Here is a 23,099-nt window from a genome sequence, read left to right as displayed (position 1 = left end):
AATTATTTTGAGGTTATATCCTAAGTTCATGGTACAGTATAGGAGGTACAATTCTATGTCAATGAAGTTTGAATTATTCTGAGGTTATATCCTAAGTTTATGGTACAGTATAGGAGGTACAATTCTATGTCAATGAAGTTTGAATTATTCTGAGGTTCTATCCTAAGTTCATGGTACAGTATAGGAGGTACAATTCTATGTCAATGAAGTTTGAATTATTCTGAAGTTAATGAACTTTTCTATATAAGTCTGATTTCCACTAAAACAAGGTGAGTATAGAACATGTTTCAAATGACCCTACAATACAAGAACTTTGAAAAGCGTCCCACTAGTATGGGTCACTTATTTCAGGCGTGTTTTAGAGTGTCAGAGTTCTGACGTAATTCGATACCAGACCATTCTAATACAAGTCAATAAGCTGAGGAATACACATCGAAAGCTTCAGACATGCATTCTTTTATGAAGCTATTGTGTGCAAGGATACCACTACCGAAATAAAGCACACTAAAGTATACTTTTATGCTACTTTAAGTATACACTTTTTCCTACTTTTTTGAAAAAGTACCAAAAAAGTATACTTTTTTCGTACTTTTCTGGACTTAGAAATTTTTCAGAGTACTTTTTCTGTACTAAATTTGGACTCTGAAATTTCTCAGAGTACTTTTTTTGTACTTTTCTGGACTTAGAAACTTTTCAGGGTACTTTTTCTGTACTTTATTTGGACTCTGAAATTTTTCAGAGTACTTTTTTTGTACTTATTCTGGACTTAAGAGATTTTTCAGGGTACTTTTTCTGTACTTTATTTGGACTCTGAAATTTTTCAGAGTACTTTTTTTGTGCTAAAATCTGACTTAGAATTTTTTTGAAAGATTGTGAAAATATGGATGTACTTTTTTCCTACTTTTTTGGGACTTGGAATTTTTCAGCTAATGCCATTGTGCTTTTTTTGTACTTATTATGGACTTAGAATATTTTCAGACATTGCGAGGGGTTATAGCATATTAATATTTTCAAAATTAAATCTGACTTTTTCAGTCGACTACAAATCTAAGACTAAAAAAATAATACCCAGGATTAACCACAACAAATATCTATCAAATAAGATACAGAAAATTATCATTTGGTAATATTAAATGTTTTTGATCTCGTTTTTTGTTGGTTTTTTTGTTGTTGTCTTTTTTATGTTCTAAAAAATACTTTTCATACTTTGATCAGTACCACAGAAATTTATCTAAAAATAATTAAAATTCAACAATTATTATCATAAGTATTTCACTTCAATGTACTTTGTTAGTAAGGTTCACACATTTTAACGGTGATTTCTTTGTCACTTTTCGTTTGTATTTCCATATGCATCTCAAAAGATATAATTTCTTTCGGTTGAATGCAATGAATTAGAATGAAATTGTTTTCTCCTATTATGGAGAGGGCCGCTGGGTGGCGTACCCGTGTCGGGTAGCGGAAAGTGCCGAAAGTTTCCGAGTAAGAAATCAGGTGTGCAGGTAGCGCACGTGCATTGTTCATTCAGCGAGACCACGTTGAAGGCTAAACACCTGTGCTAGTGTTACGTATTTTTGTTGGTACATAGTTCGTCCAAACACAGTTTTTACACATGGAGGACACCTCAAGTGCTTCACGTTCTTCCAGTATAAGTCTTGGAGACATTTGGAATGCTGTTCAGGCACAAGCTCAGAATATTAGCACTATAGACGCAAAATTGTCTCAGGAACTCGGCGATATTCGAGAGGAAGTGAAAGGCGCGACAGTAGCAGTAACCTCTCAAGTCAAGCGCATAAAAACTGAACATACGTACAAGTGGAAGTACGAAGGGAACAGAGTACAGTTTGGTTTTAACACCGAATTAGAAGAAGAGTTTGACCAGGTACTTTGGGCTATAGACAATTCCAAGTTTTCATATTCTCGCGAATTATTACGCGGCCTGAAAGAGAAAGTTTCAAGACGAAAAAAGGTTAATTAAAATAGCCGATTCGAGTGAAGGTGGATGGGAGACTGTTAGACAGTATGAGGCCAATCCCATTGCCAGCGACAGCGAGGATGAAGGCAAAATCAACAGGGCAGAAAACAGGGCCATCAAGAAGAGGAAGGCAAAAACTGCTAACACTAAAAAACAGTCTGGCAGTCGGAGTGGTGTGTATAACATGGGGCATGGCGGCAATAGTTCTGGTGGATATCAGCAGCCCTTTCGGGGGCCCTCCGTGCAGGAATGGTTTTCAGGTCCTCCCGTTTACCACGCAAACTCGGGGCCATACGTACGGAGGGGACAAAATGGAGCCTGTTATTCCTGTGGCTCTTTCAACCATTGGAGGAACGAGTGCCCATCCAATCAGAAATCATACTCGACAGGAGCAGCAGCGGCAGCTGGACGGCCAAAGCCACAGTGATGAGGGGCAATTTGTGAAAGATAAGTATCTTTTGAATGGTCATGCGCAATTACCAGTAGATAATAAACTTTCAGAATTTACTGAAGATTATTATGAGTACGAGCAGGGCCAAGCAAATATAATCGTTAGGGGTAGATTGAGGAACAATGTTAAGTTCTGGGAGGAGATTGGTAGTAGCGAGTTCATTGTTGAAACTTTAAGATCAGGTTATAAGATACCCTTTTATACGGAACCTCCTTCTGCAATTTTGAAAAACAATGTATCGGCTCTTAGACAGAGCGATTTTGTAGTAGAGGCGATTGATGATTTATTAGTTAGATCGTTAGTTGTGGAGTGCGAGACACCTCCTGTCGTTGTCAATCCATTGACAGTTTCTGTACAAAATTCAGGCAAAAAGCGTTTAACTTTAGATTTAAGACATGTGAATATTCATTTGTGGAAAGCGAGTGTGAAATTTGAAGACATGAGAACTGCAATGCAATTTATCAAGAGAGGGAGTTACTGTTTTAAATTTGATATTCATTCAGCATATCATCATTTAGAGATATTTGAGCCACACACTCAGTTTTTAGGTTTTTCATGGAAATATGAGAGCAAAGTAAGATTTTTTAAGTTCATGGTATTGCCTTTTGGGTTGAGTACAGCTTGTTATATTTACACGAAAGTGACCAGACCTTTAGTTAAGAAATGGCGTGGTGAAGGTAAACAAATACTCATGTACCTGGATGACGGGTTGGGCGTTCATAGTAACGAGCATGAGTGCGCACGCATGGCGAGTCAGGTCAAACTTGACCTGATAGCTAGTGGATTTGTACCTAAGCCCGAAAAGTCGACCTGGTTACCTGTTAGGAATTTGGTGTTTTTGGGAAATTTTATCAATACTGTAGAAGGTACGTTAAGTATCACAGAGCCCAGATTAAACAAACTGACCAGGTATATACTGGGTGTTTTAGGGGATACGTGTAAGTCTGGACAAGTTCATGTCCGTAAGGTAGCTTCTACCGTAGGGCAGATAGTATCAATGTCATATGTGGTAGGAAACGTAGTATACATTATGACCAGAAGTCTAAGTATAGACATAACTACATGTATGTCCTGGAATAGGTCCATCACATTGTCTGATGAGAGTGTGAAACAGTTAAAGTTTAGGAGGGATAATATACATGATTTGAATGTGAAGAATTTTAGTGAAGATTGTTCCTCTCACACTGTTGTATATAGCGACGCTAGTAGCTCTGGATATGGTGGTTATGTGGTAGATACGCCCAATGGGACCGCTCATGGGATGTGGTCGGATACAGAGAAGGCTCAAAGTTCTACCTGGCGGGAACTTGCCGCTGTGAAAAATGTTATTTTGTCCATATTACATGTGTTTAGAGACAAAAGAGTTAAGTGGTTCACAGATAACCAGAATGTGGTACGTATAGTATCAAGGGGCAGTATGAAGCCTTGTCTGCAGGATATCGCTTATGCTATTTTTAATGCCTGTTTGAAGGCAAATATTTCACTGGATGTTGAATGGATCCCTAGGGATCAGAACGATCAGGCCGATTTTTTGAGCCGATTGGTAGATTCTGATGATTGGTCAGTTTCTGATGATATTTTCCAGTGGCTTGAAGGGTTGTGGGGCCCTCATGAGATTGACTGGTTTGCTAATCATGTTAACACAAAACTGTCCATTTTTTATTCCCGTCATTGGAATATAAGCGGGCATGGTGTAGATGCCTTTACTGCCGATTGGTTCGGTATTAACGGGTGGTTTGTACCCCCAGTGTGTATTGTACATAGAGTACTGAAGTACATGCGCCAGTGTTGTGCGTATGGGACTATGGTGGTACCGTTATGGAGGTCCGCGAGTTTTTGGCCTTTTTTATGTCCTACTGGTGACGGGTACATTAGCGAGGTGGTGGGAATGGTGAATTTGCCTACTAACAAGGAATCGTATGACCCCGGGAGAGGGAATAAATTCTTATTCGGAAACGTGGACCTCCCGTTCAAAATGCTAGCTTTGCATGAGGCTGGACTTTCGAGGTGGCAATACTAATATGTAGTAGCTGGTGGCGGTATAGTTAGGTTGGACGCTAGTAAATGTATGTACTGGTACTGTTAGTAGAAAGAGACTTGAGTGTGATTTGTATTATTTTCTTTGTGTTTGCTAAAATTCTATGCTTTCATGATTATTTAGATTTTGTTATACATATGTTTTTGCAGGCTTTCAAAGACGATCTATCGAATTTGCCGGGTAAATTAGCCGACAGTGTAGCTTTACTACCGGACTTGTTGACAGAGTGTAAAGCCGCTGCAACCGCTAAGATTGTATCATCACGGGTTTCTAAGATGGAGGAGGTGGGCCAAAAGCAACGGTTTGACGGACAGGGACTGCTTTCCCGCCAAATCTATTCATGTGTCGTTATATATCGCGTCATTAGTACAGCAAGTGAGTACTCCCAGTCCTGTTTTAACAGCTTTTTACAGTATCAAGTGGGCCCATAACGTTGTGGGTATTCCATCGCCAACTGATTCATATCTAGTTAGGAACATTCTGGAAGGAGCTTAGAGACGTTTATCCGTCCCAAAAGTTAAAAAGGATCCAATTACTCCAGAGATTTTAGGGAAGATGTTTGACAAATTTAATGGTGACATTAACTTATACAATCAGCGAACTGTATGTGCATGCTTATTAGGGTATGCAGGGTTTTTCAGAGTTTCAGAGCTTTTGGCTTTGAAAAAACGTGATTTTCAGATGTTTGAGACACATATGTTGATTGAAATTCATCAGAGTAAGACTGACATTTATAGAGACGGGGATCATGTAGTTATTGCGCGAACGGGCACTCGGCTGTGCCCTGTGTCTAATATCGAACGGTTTTTCGGTATGTGTAATCTGAGTTCTGATGATTTCATTTTTCAGACGATATCGAAAACATCCAGCGGGTATGTTTTTCGTTGCGGTAATAGACCTTTATCTTACACGAGAATGAGAGAGTTGTTTATTGAGGCTTTTAGTCCGTTTGTTTCGGATATTAAACGGTATGGCCTGCATAGTCTTAGATCTGGTGGAGCTACCAGCGCGGCGAACGCGGGTATCGCGGACAGAATGTTCAAACGACACGGCAGATGGCGCTCCGAAAACGCCAAAGAGGGCTATGTTAAAGATTCTTTAGAGCAGAGATTATTAGTATCTAAGAATATAGGCATATGACAAGTTGTTTTTTGTTGTTTTTTTTTTTCCGTGAAAGATCTTTCTTCTCCCTTTCTTTGATTCAGCCTCGGCGTGGTCGAGCCTTTGCAATTTATTTTGGAGTTGTGTTATTTCTTGATATGAGATTATACGTAGGTTTTTGGACCGATACAGAGTCATTGGAGAAATATAATTTCTTTCGGTTGAATGCAATGAATTAGAATGAAATTGTTTTCTCCTATTATGGAGAGGGCCGCTGGGTGGCGTACCCGTGTCGGGTAGCGGAAAGTGCCGAAAGTTTCCGAGTAAGAAATCAGGTGTGCAGGTAGCGCACGTGCATTGTTCATTCAGCGAGACCACGTTGAAGGCTAAACACCTGTGCTAGTGTTACGTATTTTTTTTTTTTACGAGTATGTATTTTGAAATCTTCCAGTGTTTTGTCAGGAACAAGGGGAGAAGGAGGAATTTTATTTCAGGGGTTTAATATTTTCTTAGATTTTGGTGGTTTAAATTCAGAGAGTGGTGTACATGTATGTTGATGTATAAGAGTATTGTACACATTTGTCGGTAATAAACGAACTAGCACTCGGCGTGGTCGAGCCTTTGCAATTTATTTTGGAGTTGTGCTATTTCTTGATATGAGATTATACGTAGGTTTTTGGACCGATACAGAGTCATTGGAGAATAATAAACTTCACATTGATGAATGTTACTATACGTTCATGTGACGAACGTCAAAACTTAGCTCTATACAAATTTTGTTCCAGATCGTTCTTTGAAGTTACAGTATTTTGGCTTTAATTATAAACTCTTTAACGGAGTTTAAAACATTTCGTTTATCCAAACGTTAACCTCTACCAGATCGGGGATCACTCTACGAACACACATGTGCCCGTGCCTGTAATACGCTTTTAATTCATTCAAATGAAATTAAAATCACCTGCTCTTTGTCTGCATATCATATACTTGCTGGATATACGTGGTTTTAAGATTACATCTGATAATTGCACCCGAAATCACGTCGTGTTCTGTCAAAATATTCACCGATATACTCATATAAACATGTGTAATACTGATATAGTCACTCGGACGCTTCTTTGTAAAACGTATATTGAAGTCAAGCGCTGTGATGATCTCGATCTCGATATGGCTTGACTGACAACAAACAGGCATGATCAAGGAACAATATTCCGGTATTTAAATCAGAATTACATCGCATTCATTGAAATGGTGAAAGTGAACACAAAAAGAAAACTTTAATTTGTCTGATATTTATTTAGCAAGATCGTACGATAATTCGGACAACGACACAATGTAGCTGTACTCTAATCTGTTGTAGAATGATCTCGTAGGAGTGTTGCGTGTACAAATAAAATACTCTATTGTATACAAAAATCAAGATCAATACCAAGATCTATCATAAATATTTTAATTGATATAGTAGACGGCTTGAATAACTGCTACACCAAGATCGATCAAAACTATTTCAACTGTTTTAAACTAAATCTTGAAACCTGTGTGTTAAGCTAACAAAGCGATCAGGATATATGCTTAACGTCGTACCGAAAGTTAATTTCACCCGTGGTGTTAATTAATATAAGCGACAGTCGACTGTAATGGCAAATCATACCTAGCTTTATTGTTTATTGGAGTTACCTGTGTACCTCCCGTCTCACCTGTACACATATTGCCCCTCTTAGACTAAGTCTTATGCCCGCGGCGTTAATTATAACAATTTATATTGTCAAGCTTGACTGCCTTTCACTACGATCAGATCACAGGTGCCTACCCTCATTTAAACAAAATATCCGGATTACATAACAGGTACTGACGAGGCTTATACCTGTGTCAGATTACCATCGGTCGGTTCACCTATGACCTCGGGGCCGTGATCTCGTTTGTTTACTTCGGTTTACGGAATCTACCGAGATTTGACGAGTTCGCTTCGTGCGATCATTTTGTGCAATGTGCAAGCTTTAAATGCTGAAGTAGTAATACTAAAAGTATGAAACAATAGAGGTTAAGGAAGTAGAATATAAAAAAACAAGTAATAAAAGAATGAAATCGATACAGTAGATCTCCGACAAAACTTTTTTTTTATCCCATGATGCAACAAACAGCGAGATTTTAGCGGGAAGTCTGATAGCCATGTTTGAATTTCACCGGATGTTTATCTACGGAAGAAACATAAACAAACACGATTTTGATATAGAATAGCCTAAAAACGAAATTCATTTTCTTGCCTAACTGAAGAAGATCGACTATCTGTCAGTAAGTGGCCAAAGAATATCAGCTTTCTTGTTGTTTTTGGCGACAAATGCTCATTTTCACCCGAAAATATCACAGATATCGCGACCAGGTAAGTTTACAATTTTATTATTTAAATCTATTTCGTCTTCTGCACGTTCCTACATCGTTTCACATTATATAGGTGAATAGGGGCCTACACATGTTAATATTAATACTTGATTACTTCGTGTTTCAGGGTTTTCATAATGAATTCATCACCGATTACAGTTTACACGGCCCGAGTTTAATTAACAAAGAACTGCTAGAGATCCACGTGTGTTTCAATCGTAAGTATTCAATTTACAGATCTATGCTACCATACGCCTGGGAATTTATAAGCATCCTGATTGATAGCACCCAAATATTGAGAACAAGAAGAATTTTATTTCTTTATTGACGAACTTCGACGTAGTTATATTGCATATTTATTTCTGTCACGTAACGGTAAATTCGTAATATCTTTACTACATATTTCATGCATTTTGACAAATTTCCAATTAATTTTTATGACTTCGTTTTTCAATGGAATTTATTGAAATTTCACTTACATGTAAAGAATTATTTGCTCATTCATCTGATAATATTTACAGAATTTTTTGTAGTTGATTTCAAGAGATATTGCATAAAATTTCAAAAAAAATAGCAATGACATTTTTAAGTTAGAATATAAGAACGAAAGTAACGTCACATTTCGGGCAACATGTGTATATCTATTTTAGGGAATATATGTAAAAATATCGGTAAATGAGCTAATAATTGTCTACTATAGTATATGGAATTTGAAGAAAATACATTCAAAAACGAAGTCAATAAAATCCATTGAAAATTTTTGTATGTCATGATCATGATCAATTCACAAAAAAATGATCTCAAGAAATGATTGAATAAAAAAAAATCTGTGTTTTGGAGTATTTTGATAGTTAGTTGCATAATTTAAGATGAAACAAACTGTCAGAGAATTCTGGAGTAGCTTGATTTTTATTAAAGTACTTATCCTTATAATTAAAAGTTTTATGTTGTAGCTTTAAACTTGTATACCTGTGGCTACCTTTTCTTGATAAAAAGACTTCCAAGCAGACATGCATGTAATAAATGACAGTAAAGTGATCAGGTGCATATATAAGGAAAATTATCTACATTTTTATATTGAACAAATCTTCACAATTATTCTAAGTTTTGATATAAAAAATATTTTAAAATTTTCTTTCTTCCAACAGATTATGCAGTACATTCTGAAGTGACGGAAAGCTTGAAGATATTGCATTGTGGTCCGAATTGAGGGCAATGATTCGCATAAAGCAAAAAAGGAATGAAGAGAATCAGACATTTTATTTTCGAATTCACACTTACTTGGATTTCACCAGTTTAAGCAAGCAACATTATGCATATACCATACTTCATTGTATTCAGTATGCATTTATGCATTGTTTTTTATTTACATTTTTTTGTTGTGTTTCCTCAAGAGGAATTATGATTCGACAATTTTTACAAATGTTATTGCCCTTTTTATTTAGAATAGTATATTTTTTTTGTCTGGATCTCCTACATACACATGATATAAAATTGTGTTTTCCTGCTTGAAAAAAATATTAGAATAATTTATCAAAAGTTATTGCCCTTATACATAGATGTCCATCTGTAAATCCTTAACCTCACCCTTAAACAAATTTCGAGCTTATTAGATCAAGACTTTGCTATGGCATGAAATTATACTCAGTGGAATTGTGATTGGATAACTAATCTTGTATTTCAATGTTTGTTTTCACTTGATACAATTGTGCATTTCTCTTAGGAGTGGGACTGATGTATGTATTGTTTAAGCATGCAGTATTCTCATTTAAGCTTATCTCCTATATTTTCAGAACTAATTTCCTACACCATTAAATTAAGTCCCTTTTTTTGGTAATTTTTTCCTACTTTTTCAGTACTTTTTTTATACTTTTTCAGTACAAATTTCCTACTTTTTTAGTACTATTTTCCTACTTTTCTAGTACTTTTTTCCTACTTTTCCACTACTTTTTCAGTACTAATTTCCTACCTTATTGGTACTTTTTTCCTACTTTTTCAGTCCTAATTTCCTTCTTTTCAATACCATTTTCCTACTTTTTTGCTACTTTTTCAGTACAAATTTCCTACTTTTTTAGTACTATTTTCCTACTTTTCTAGTACTTTTTTCCTACTTTTCCACTACTTTTTCAGTACTAATTTCCTACCTTATTGGTACTTTTTTCCTACTTTTTCAGTACTAATTTCCTGCTTTTTCTGTACCATTTTCATACTTTTTTTGTACTTTTGTACTTTTTTTGTACTTTATGGACTTACCTGTAAAAGTACTAAAAAAGTATAAAAGCACAAAAAAAGTACACCATCAATTTGGCCCTGTGCACTTTATACTATTATTGTACTTTTAATGTACTTTTTCTGTACTATATTTGTGCTTTTTCTGTACTTAATGAAAACATTAAAATGTACTAAAGGTATACTTTTGTTAGACTTTTTTTGTACTTTAGTACTTTTTTTGACTCAATTTGGAACTGTGTTGGAATATCGGTTCCAAATTGAGTCAAAAAAAGCATACTTTTTCTATGCTTTTTTAGTACTTTTTTCCCATACTTTTTTTGTACTTTATTTCGGTGTGGGTAGTTTTTCTTTGTGAAGTTTATCTTGTGAATTGCTCCATGTCTTGAGGAATCAGTTGTAATTGCTTCAGATAAGACTTTCTAAGAAAAAGGATGTTTTATTCTATAAACAAGAAAGCTCAAGACCCATCAAGGTTTTTGTCCAATAGTGATGCCTTAACATGCTATTGCAATATCAACAAATGGTGAAAAATTCCAAATTTTACATTCATCCAATTCACAGAGTAAATTCAATATAAACTGAAAGTGGTGAAGGAAATGACAATCAGAGAATGTAACATACAAGTTGACAAGCAAGAGGCAAACTGTCGGAATGAAATTACACAAAGATTGTCATCCAGTTCCTGCAGGCCAGCTCCACCAGCAATACATCACCCTTGGCAACAATGGAACATGATTGCGATGAGATTTGACCAGACAAATTAAGTTAGGCATACTGGTGAGTTCGAAGAAATGCTCAAACGAACACAACAATTAAAAGCAATAATCTCAATTATACTTGGGTAGATGGCTAAATCTGGTTATAGCTGCCCTTGGGTTACCTAAGTCTTGGGCTGATGTTTGGGTGAAGGATATCAACATATTTAGGGCGTTCATTATGCGATGAAGCAGACAGTGCATGTAAATATGCGGACAACCTGTGGCTTTTTAACATTAAAACATCACCACATAATACAATTATAATACAGTTCTGTCTATAAAACTCAATCACAAAATTATTCTCCCTTCGGGACATATACATTGCCATCCACATAAAAAAACTGTACACTCTTCTGACATCATGTAATAATTTCAATAGTATATAAATGAATGGAGCAATTTATTAGAGTTCAAATTTTGAAATACCATTATGATCAGATGTCAGTAATTAGGGTTCAACTTTTGAAATACCATGATGATCGCAGATGTCAGTACTAAATAAAATGTGTTGCTTGTATATGATGTATGCAAATCATGCATTTACTGCTCTTTAAATGTCTGCGTGCAGTCTGCACTATCATATTTCAAAGTTCTGTTTGGCCTTCATTAATTCATTTGAAAATTTCAGAGCCGTGATGAAGAATGAAAAAAAATTATAATCAAATTCAAATTCAATACTTGAAGTTTAAAGGTATCTATTTATATAAAATCTTAATATTCTAATTTAAATATAACAAGAATATACCAGAATTCAACACTAGGCGCAAAAATAGACCTGCAAAAACATTCAACATATTTTTCTTAAAAAATAAAATTTGACAGTGACATCCAAACATCTGCAGTGTTCCAATCATCAAAATGACCATGTGGTTTCCTAAAGATCCATATATGACAAATGATTTCCAACAATGTCCAGCTGGGAATTCTGACCATCGGCTGAACTTTATCCTGGATTCCATGGTGACAGCATGATTGTCATCCCCGGGGAACTTCCTCCCAGATGTAGATACCAGTTCTGTAGCAACACTGTAAGTAGGACAAGATTTTCTGTTTCGTAGAAGGGGTGATACAATATCCAAATAAAATCTTTATTATTTACAGACAGCCACCAACAAACCCTATTATAATACTAATACTTCATAAAAACAAGTTTTACAGACAGCCACCAACAAACCCTATTATAATACTAAACCTTCATAAAAACAAGTCTAAGTCAGGAAACTATTAAACTCACCTACTGGTGACATTTTATCTATATACTAAAAGAAATATTGAGGTAATGATACTGTTGTCTCCCTCAACATTAACCAATTTCAATGAAACTTTTTTGAGCCCCATATGTATGAAGACATCAACTGACATACTCCCCCAGCGGGGTTACAAGGGGCAGAAGTGAACATCACAATTTTACAAAAAGCGGAATTCTGCTTTAAAGTGGAAAATAAGTATGTCTGTATTAGTTGATCAAATACTGCTTAATCCACTTGAGAAACGTTAAGTGCAAGATTTTATCTAATACTGTAACAAACCTCCGGGCCCCATCAATATCAAAACAAATAGACAAGAGGCCCAATGGGTCTGTACCTCTCACTTACTTCTAAAGCAAGTCATATTTATGCAACTGCTCTTCTGATTACCATTTCATTCAAATATAAAAGTAGGCTAGGTTTATTCATTTAAATAAATTTTGTAGCCCTTATTCCAGGATGCTACTGGCCAAATATCAGGTCTCATTTAGGAATCTTGGCTATTGAGAAGTTGCCGCATAAAGATTTTAACACATTTGACTCTTGTGACTTTGAAAATGGCTCCTAAGTTCATTCAGTTGAACAAACTAGGTGACCCTTTACCCCGCCATACTACAGGCATAATATTCATTTGATGGGCATTTTTGTTAATGAAAAAAAATGTTTAAAACTTTCAATATATCTGACCCCTGTGACCTTGATATCCTGTCAATGTCATTAATTTGAACAAAATTGGTAGACTAGGATCTTCATTCCAGCATGCCACAGATTAATATCAATTATTTAGGCATCTTGGTTATTAAGAAGAAGTTGTTAAAATTTAAGCCTATTTGATCCGTGACTTTGAATGCAGGTCAATGCCATTCATTTGAACAAACCTGGTAGCCCTTCACCTCAGCATGCTACAGGCACGATATCAGATCTCTAGGCTTCTATGTTATTTAGAAGAAGTTGTTTAAAGTGAAAAGGTGACACTGGACAGACATAGGATGGACACCCCACCTAAGAATATATAAGCTCACCTGCCCTTTGGGCACTGGGTGAGCTAAACCTGACAGTTTATTAGAGACACCCACCAACACTGAGGTGACTATAATTATAAGCTGATCCCCTCATCAGGGAAAGCTTGAAATTGTCAAAGGATGTCATGCACCAAAGTTTGGTGGCGCCTCAGAGGAAAAAGTAAATACAGGTACTGATATTGTCTCTTGATCTTCAAACAAATTTCTTATTTTAAAGAACACAAATGATTTTATAACATTTTCAAAATACAAACAGTTTGAGGCAGAGATCATTAATAGTGCCACAAAGTGCTTCAATCTACAAAAGCAATTTTCTGCTGTTCATCGTTATGAGAAGAGCACCTAAGTACAAATGGAGAGCAATTAAGCCTAACTTTCTCTCTCTCACTCAGGAATTTTTTGCTGGTGAAATTAGACATAAAACCACATAAGCAAATGACTAGTCCTTTATGTGGTTTCCTGGTATAGTTAAATTCCCTGCCGATGGCATTCATACAGATTTTCTACCTCCTGGTCAGTCAATCTTGCATACAAAAATTGGACATTTCTATGGGTCGTAACGGCTGACATTTCCAAGGATTGAGCGGAAAGTGTTCTTTCTCTAATTTGGTTACATGTTTTGTCACTTGTCAGAGATCTTCAAGATCAATTAGACATTGTACACCACTTCTCAGTTATATAAAAGACAAGACAGCTTGATAAAGCATCAACTACAAATACATAACATAGAAGGCAACATAAATGATAAGTCTATGTTTAGTTTCGAATTAATATTTAAATCATTACTGAATGAAAAATGTTTTATATATTAGTGTTCAAGTTGTAAATGTATCTGAGTCTTTCAATATTAAATGCTTTGTTAAGCTGGGTATGGCTGCAGTTTCAACCTCACTGGTCGACATTTGGGGTTCCTTACTAGCCAATTACAATCACAGGCTAATCTCTTTTGCCTGTCACGTGAGTGACTACACAAGCTTTCCGTTTGTACCCAATGCAGTTATCGTGCCAAGCATTAGTTTCAGCCTGCCTCGCTGTTTGAAGGACTTTATATTGAAATGAATGTCGATCCCCTATACAATCTAAAAAGGATTACGAGAAACCAATTCTGTAACTGCTTGACCTAATTTCTTGCATTTCGTTCATTTACACTTGCCTAAAATCTCACTGATTATAACCCATCATAGCATTTTCTAAAACTATCCAAAGATAAATTAGAAGAAATATTTCTCATGAACTTTTGAAACTTATCTATATCAATTAATCAATACTGATTTGATTTTTAACATTTTTCAAACTAAAAAAACAGGTAACCAAGGAACAAATATGATAAAACAAATACGTAACTAAGGAACAATATGATAAACCAGTAGGTAACTAAGGAACAATATGATAAACCAACAGGTAACTAAGGAACAATATGATAAAACCAACAGGTAACTAAGGAACAATATGATAAAACCAACAGGTAACTAAGGAACAATATGATAAACCAGTAGGTAACTAAGGAACAATATGATAAAACAGTAGGTAACTAAGGAACAATATGATAAACCAGTAGGTAACTAAGGACCAATATGATAAACCAACAGGTAACTAAGGACCAATATGATAAACCAGTAGGTAACTAAGGAACAATATGATAAACCAACAGGTAACTAAGGAACAATATGATAAAACCAACAGGTAACTAAGGAACAATATGATAAACCAACAGGTAACCAAGGAACAATATAATTCACCAATAGGTTACTAAAGAACAATATGATAAAACTAACTAAGGAAGAACATGATAAACCAGTAGCTAACTAAGGAACAATATGATAAACCAGTAGGTAACTAAGGAACAATATGATAAACCAACAGGTAACTAAGGAACAATATGATAAAACCAACAGGTAACTAAGGAACAATATGATAAACCAGTAGGTAACTAAGGAATAATATAATTCACCAATAGGTTACTAAAGAACAATATGATAAAACTAATATGTACTGTAACTAAGCAACAATATGATACACCAACAGGTAACTAAGGAACAATATGATAAACCAACAGGTAACTACGGAACAATATGATAAAACCAACAGGTAACTAAGGAACAATATGATAAAACCAACAGGTAACTAAGGAACAATATGATAAAACCAACAGGTAACTAAGGAACAATATGATAAACCAGTAGGTAACTAAGGAACAATATGATAAAACAGTAGGTAACTAAGGAACAATATGATAAACCAGTAGGTAACTAAGGACCAATATGATAAACCAACAGGTAACTAAGGACCAATATGATAAACCAGTAGGTAACTAAGGAACAATATGATAAACCAACAGGTAACTAAGGAACAATATGATAAAACCAACAGGTAACTAAGGAACAATATGATAAACCAGTAGGTAACTAAGGAATAATATAATTCACCAATAGGTTACTAAAGAACAATATGATAAAACTAATATGTACTGTAACTAAGCAACAATATGATACACCAACAGGTCACTAAAGAACAATATGATACAACTTTAAGATAACCAAGGAACACCATGATAAACCAATAGGTAACTAAGGAAGAATATGATAAACCAGTAGCTAACTAAGGAACAATATGATAAACCAGTAGGTAACTAAGGAAGAATATGATAAACCAGTAGGTAACTAAGGAACAATATGATAAACCAGTAGGTAACTAAGGACTAATATGATAAACCAACAGGTAACCAAGGAACAATATAATTCACCAATAGGTTACTTAAGAACAATATGATAAAACTAATAGGTCCTGTAACTAAGCAACAATATGATACACCAACAGGTAACACAAGAACAATATGATACAACTATAAGATAACCAAGGAACACCATGATAAACCAATAGGATATCACACAATACTCTGTATTGACTCACCATTGAAATCATCAGCACTTTTGCTCTTTGTTATTGTTACAAGCAACACCTAGTGCCACTCAATCCTATCTAGACTACTTGAAATATTGTTGCGATAATGTTGTAACCACAAAGACATATTTTGTATCACATAAGTAATTGAAATGTTGTAAGAAATAAGCATTTCGCTATATGTTTGAGATATAAAGATCATCATGGCAAGCAAACCCATTTTTTTAAGATATGCACAAGAATATTGAAACATTAAAACGTTACACACTAAAGTCAAAAAGTGAACCAGACCAGTGCCAGGTAGTCTTGTATCAGAAACGAGTTCAAGTCTGGCAAAAATTTACATTATTTTTTAAAAGTCCAATAAAAAAATCTTTTTTTTTTCTCTTAAGTATTTGCCTGCAGACACCTAATGTAATTTGACATATTGCTAAATAAGATTATCCGTACCAAACCACTGCCATTTAATTTCTGGTATATCTGGTCCATTTTGATCTCGAAATGGGGAAACATTTGCAATTTCAATCCGTAAATTAGATTATATTTTATGTGCTTGTATTTTCTATCAATACAGCGGGTATAGAACCAAGGAACATAACTCCCACATCAGTTTTACAGGAATTATTGTAACAACGAATAGATCAATATATCTGACTTCTGTTGTAGGCAATCAATATTAATGACTTAATGTCAATCTTGGTACTTGTTACTAAATTTTTTTTTCCTAACTTTATCTAACAAACAACTAAATAAAAACTGATAAGAGTACACTTAATCTTCTTAATCTATATTAGTACATTAAAAGACAGGGGCCAAAAGTGGGAAGACAGGGGCCTACAATGGGAAGACAGGGGCCTACAGTGGGAAGACAGGGGCCTACAGTGGGAAGACAGGGGCCTACAGTGGGAAGACAGGGGCCTACAGTGGGAAGACAGGGGCCAACAGTGGGAAGACAGGGGCCAACAGTGGGAAGACAGGGGCCTACAGCGGGAAGACAGGGGCCTACAGCGGGAAGACAGGGGCCTACAGTGGGAAGACAGGGGCCTTAGTAACAGTGGGAAGACAGGGGCCAACAGTGGGAAGACAGGGGCCTACAGTGGGAAGACAGGGGCCTACAATGGGAAGACAGGGGCCTACAGTGGGAAGACAGGGGCCAACAGTGGGAAGACAGGGGCCTACAGTGGGAAGACAGGGGCCTACAGTGGGAAGACAGGGGCCTACAGTGGGAAGACAGGGGCCTACAGTGGGAAGACAGGGGCCAACAGTGGGAAGACAGGGGCCTACAGTGGGAAGACAGGGGCCTACAGTGGGAAGACAGGGGCCTACAGTGGTACCTCGACAAACTCATTTTGTCGGGAAGGAGACCCCATACCTTTTCACGTTGGAACTTTGGCCGACCCGGGGAAAGGCAAGTGTGTTACCACTGCCCCACCCGACCACACTAAATCAGTTCATTAGCAGGTACACATACAAAGGTATTGAGGGTACAATATATCAGTAAATTAGGTATAAAGGGTACAATATATCAGTAAGTTAGGTATTCAGGGTACAATCTATCAGTAAGTTAGGTATTCAGGGTACAATATATCAGTAAGTTAGGTATAAAGGGTACAATATATCAGTAAGTTAGGTATTCAGGGTACAATCTATCAGTAAGTTAGGTATTCAGGGTACAATATATCAGTAAGTTAGGTATTCAGGGTACAATATATCAGTAAGTTAGGTATTCAGGGTACAATATATCAGTAAGTTAGGTATTCAGGGTACAATATATCAGTAAGTTAGGTATTCAGGGTACAATATATCAGTAAGTTAGGTATTCAGGGTACAATATACCAGTAAGTTAGGTATTCAGGGTACAATATACCAGTAAGTTAGGTATTCAGGGTACAATATATCAGTAAGTTAGGTATTCAGGGTACAATATATCAGTAAGTTAGGTATTCAACGCACAATATATCAGTAAGTTAGGTATAGAGGGTACAATATATCAGTAAGTTAGGTATAAAGGGTACAATATATCAGTAAGTTAGGTATAAAGGGTACAATATATCAGTAAGTTAGGTATAGAGGGTACAATATATCAGTAAGTTAGGTATAGAGGGTACAATATATCAGTAAGTTAGGTATAGAGGGTACAATATATCAGTAAGTTAGGTATAAAGGGTACAATATATCAGTAAGGTATTGAGGGTACAATATATCAGTAAGTTAGGTATTGAGGGTACAATATATCAGTAAGTTAGGTATAGAGGGTACAATATATCAGTAAGTTAGGTATTGAGGGTACAATATATCAGTAAGTTAGGTATTGAGGGTACAATATATCAGTAAGTTAGGTATAGAGGGTACAATATATCAGTAAGTTAGGTATTGAGGGTACAATATATCAGTAAGTTAGGTATTGAGGGTACAATATATCAGTAAGTTAGGTATAGAGGGTACAATATATCAGTAAGTTAGGTATAGAGGGTACAATATATCAGTAAGGTATTGAGGGTACAATATATCAGTAAGTTAGGTATAGAGGGTACAATATATCAGTAAGGTATTGAGGGTACAATATATCAGTAAGTTAGGTATTCAGGGTACAATGTATCAGTAAGTTAGGTATAGAGGGTACAATATATCAGTAAGTTAGGTATTGAGGGTACAATATATCAGTAAGTTAGGTATAAAGGGTACAATATATCAGTAAGGTATTGAGGGTACAATATATCAGTAAGTTAGGTATAAAGGGTACAATATATCAGTAAGGTATTGAGGGTACAATATATCAGTAAGTTAGGTATTCAGTGTACAATATATCAGTAAGTTAGGTATTCAGGGTACAATATATCAGTAAGTTAGGTATTCAGGGTACAATTTATCAGTAAGGTATTCAGGGTACAATATATCAGTAAGGTATTCAGGGTACAATATATCAGTAAGTTAGGTATAAAGGGTACAATATATCAGTAAGTTAGGTATTGAGGGTACAATATATCAGTAAGTTAGGTATTCAGGGTACAATATATCAGTAAGTTAGGTATAGAGGGTACAATATATCAGTAAGTTAGGTATTCAGGGTACAATATATCAGTAAGTTAGGTATAGAGGGTACAATATATCAGTAAGTTAGGTATTCAGGGTACAATATATCAGTAAGTTAGGTATAGAGGGTACAATATATCAGTAAGTTAGGTATTCAGGGTACAATATATCAGTAAGTTAGGTATTCAGGGTACAATATATCAGTAAGTTAGGTATAAAGGGTACAATATATCAGTAAGTTAGGTATTCAGGGTACAATATATCAGTAAGTTAGGTATAGAGGGTACAATATATCAGTAAGTTAGGTATTCAGGGTACAATATATCAGTAAGTTAGGTATAAAGGGTACAATATATCAGTAAGTTAGGTATAGAGGGTACAATATATCAGTAAGTTAGGTATAAAGGGTACAATATATCAGTAAGTTAGGTATAAAGGGTACAATATATCAGTAAGTTAGGTATAAAGGGTACAATATATCAGTAAGTTAGGTATAAAGGGTACAATATATCAGTAAGTTAGGTATTGAGGGTACAATATATCAGTAAGTTAGGTATTGAGGGTACAATATATCAGTAAGTTAGGTATTCAGGGTACAATATATCAGTAAGTTAGGTATAAAGGGTACAATATATCAGTAAGTTAGGTATTCAGGGTACAATATATCAGTAAGTTAGGTATAGAGGGTACAATATATCAGTAAGTTAGGTATTCAGGGTACAATATATCAGTAAGTTAGGTATAAAGGGTACAATATATCAGTAAGTTAGGTATAGAGGGTACAATATATCAGTAAGTTAGGTATAAAGGGTACAATATATCAGTAAGTTAGGTATAAAGGGTACAATATATCAGTAAGTTAGGTATAAAGGGTACAATATATCAGTAAGTTAGGTATAAAGGGTACAATATATCAGTAAGTTAGGTATTGAGGGTACAATATATCAGTAAGTTAGGTATTGAGGGTACAATATATCAGTAAGTTAGGTATAGAGGGTACAATATATCAGTAAGTTAGGTATAAAGGGTACAATATATCAGTAAGGTATTGAGGGTACAATATATCAGTAAGTTAGGTATTGAGGGTACAATATATCAGTAAGTTAGGTATTGAGGGTACAATATATCAGTAAGTTAGGTATAGAGGGTACAATATATCAGTAAGGTATTCAGGGTACAATATATCAGTAAGTTAGGTATAAAGGGTACAATATATCAGTAAGTTAGGTATTGAGGGTACAATATATCAGTAAGGTAGGTATTGAGGGTACAATATATCAGTAAGTTAGGTATAGAGGGTACAATATATCAGTAAGTTAGGTATTGAGGGTACAATATATCAGTAAGTTAGGTAATCAGGGTACAATATATCAGTAAGGTAGGTATTGAGGGTACAATATATCAGTAAGTTAGGTATAAAGGGTACAATATATCAGTAAGTTATGAGGTTTCTTTCGTCCAATTAAGGGCCTACAGGCACTGATCTCTACAGTTCTCTATTTATCTTCTTGGAACTACAGTAAAACTCACTTGTGTCAAACAAACTTGAAACAAATAAATCAAATAATCGTATGTTTTAATTAATCCCATTTTATTTTTCTTCCCTGTCTTAAGTTTATCAAACATGTATGAGTAAACCACTGTTGAATCGGATACTGTGGTTGTGTTGAATATATTTTGTGGTCCTTCCATTTTTATTACCGCATTGTATCCGAAGTCTAACCTGTTTGGAGCACGAACACAGGTTAGTATTTGGTGATCAACCTCCTTTTGTGTGTGACAATCGGGTAGTGTACCTTCCTGACCTCATCAGGTATTCCCGAGGAGTTCCGAATGGTAACGTTCATACCCAAATGAAATCCAGCACAATGATACAAAATAATAGAATTAATAGTAAAATAATTTTTAATTAGTCATACATTGAAAATCAATCATAATGTCTGCAGTCATATACAGTATTATCATATTAAGAAATCAAAATCATGGTATGGAAAGAACAAAAGGCTGAAATAAACAAGCCAGTCAAAAAAAGATTATTCAGGAAGAACATCAAGTTCTATAAATTCTAAATAATCAAGGAGAAAAAACTTTTGACAAACTTTACAGTGTTTGTTAATTTTTTTTATGCACACAACTACAAACAGATTACACAAAAAATCTGCATATACATGGAATGTTCTTGAAGACAATTTGTACCATTACATCCACCACTTCATGGCTGTTTGACTGTATGGTCAGATGGTTTGAAATTTATTTTGTTTGTGTTTGTAACGGAGATGTCAGGGCTTTATATAGGTGTCTGCTCGAATATACATGTAGTAGCTAGAGGCTACCTCACTGGACAACATACTGTACAGATACTCCAGAGTTATTGAGTGAAGTACGTCCTGTTTTCAAGGACACAATCCTGACAGTACAGAGCAGGCACTAACCACTACAGCTTCCTGAGAAACACAAACCATCTGGGTTGGGATACGACCACACATCCAAGATCAAACCATCTGGGTGGGGATACCACCACACATCCAAGATCAAACCATCTGGGTGGGGATACAACCACACATCCAAGATCAAACCATCTGGGTGGGGATACAACCTCACATCCGAGATCAAACCATCTGGGTGGGGATACAACCACAAATCTGAGATCAAACCATCTGGGTGGGGATATGACCACACATCCGAGATCAAACCATCTGGGTGGGGATATGACCACACATCCAAGATCAAACCATCTGGGTGGGGATATGACCACACATCCAAGATCAAACCATCTGGGTGGGGATACGACCACACATCTGAGATCAAACCATCTGGGTGGGGATACGACCACACATCCAAGATCAAACCATCTGGGTGGGGATACGACCACACATCTGAGATCAAACCCTCTGGGTGGGGATATGACCACACATCCAAGATCAAACCATCTGGGTGGGGATATGACCACACATCTGAGATCAAACCATCTGGGTGGGGATATGACCACACATCCGAGATCAAACCATCTGGGTGGGGATATGACCACACATCCAAGATCAAACCATCTGGGTGGGGATACAGCCACACATCTGAGATCAAACCATCTGGGTGGGGATATGACCACACATCCGAGATCAAACCATCTGGGTGGGGATATGACCACACATCCAAGATCAAACCATCTGGGTGGGGATATGACCACACATCCAAGATCAAACCATCTGGGTGGGGATACGACCACACATCTGAGATCAAACCATCTGGGTGGGGATACGACCACACATCCAAGATCAAACCATCTGGGTGGGGATACGACCACACATCTGAGATCAAACCCTCTGGGTGGGGATATGACCACACATCCAAGATCAAACCATCTGGGTGGGGATATGACCACACATCTGAGATCAAACCATCTGGGTGGGGATATGACCACACATCCGAGATCAAACCATCTGGGTGGGGATATGACCACACATCCAAGATCAAACCATCTGGGTGGGGATACAGCCACACATCTGAGATCAAACCATCTGAGTGGGGATATGACCACACATCCGAGATCAAACCATCTGGGTGGGGATACAACCTCACATCCGAGATCAAACCATCTGGGTAGGGATACCACCACACATCCAAGATCAAACCATCTGGGTGGGGATATGACCACACATCCGAGATCAAACCATCTGGGTGGGGATATGACCACACATCCAAGATCAAACCATCTGGGTGGGGATACGACCACACATCTGAGATCAAACCATCTGGGTGGGGATACGACCACACATCCAAGATCAAACCATCTGGGTGGGGATATGACCACACATCCGAGATCAAACCATCTGGGTGGGGATATGACCACACATCCGAGATCAAACCATCTGGGTGGGGATATGACCACACATCCAAGATCAAACCATCTGGGTGGGGATACGACCACACATCTGAGATCAAACCATCTGGGTGGGGATACGACCACA

General features: G+C 36.4%; 1 protein-coding gene across 1 annotated transcript; it reads left to right on the top strand.

The window, feature by feature from the left end:
• Window positions 1-3,171: 3,171 nt before the first annotated feature.
• LOC117331035 lies at window positions 3,172-22,735 on the top strand. Its single transcript, XM_033889626.1, has 6 exons — window positions 3,172-3,292; window positions 3,662-3,819; window positions 4,614-4,748; window positions 5,314-5,336; window positions 16,896-17,481; window positions 21,575-22,735. The coding sequence occupies exons 1-6, from the start codon at window positions 3,172-3,174 to the stop codon at window positions 22,733-22,735; spliced, it is 2,184 nt and encodes a 727-aa protein (XP_033745517.1).
• The last annotated feature ends 364 nt before the right edge of the window (window positions 22,736-23,099 follow it).

This window comes from Pecten maximus, chromosome 7, assembly GCF_902652985.1.
Source record: "Pecten maximus chromosome 7, xPecMax1.1, whole genome shotgun sequence".
NCBI lineage: Eukaryota > Metazoa > Mollusca > Bivalvia > Pectinida > Pectinidae > Pecten > Pecten maximus.
Note: the sequence above shows the minus strand (reverse complement) of the source record. Positions and strands in the feature narration are given on the sequence as shown.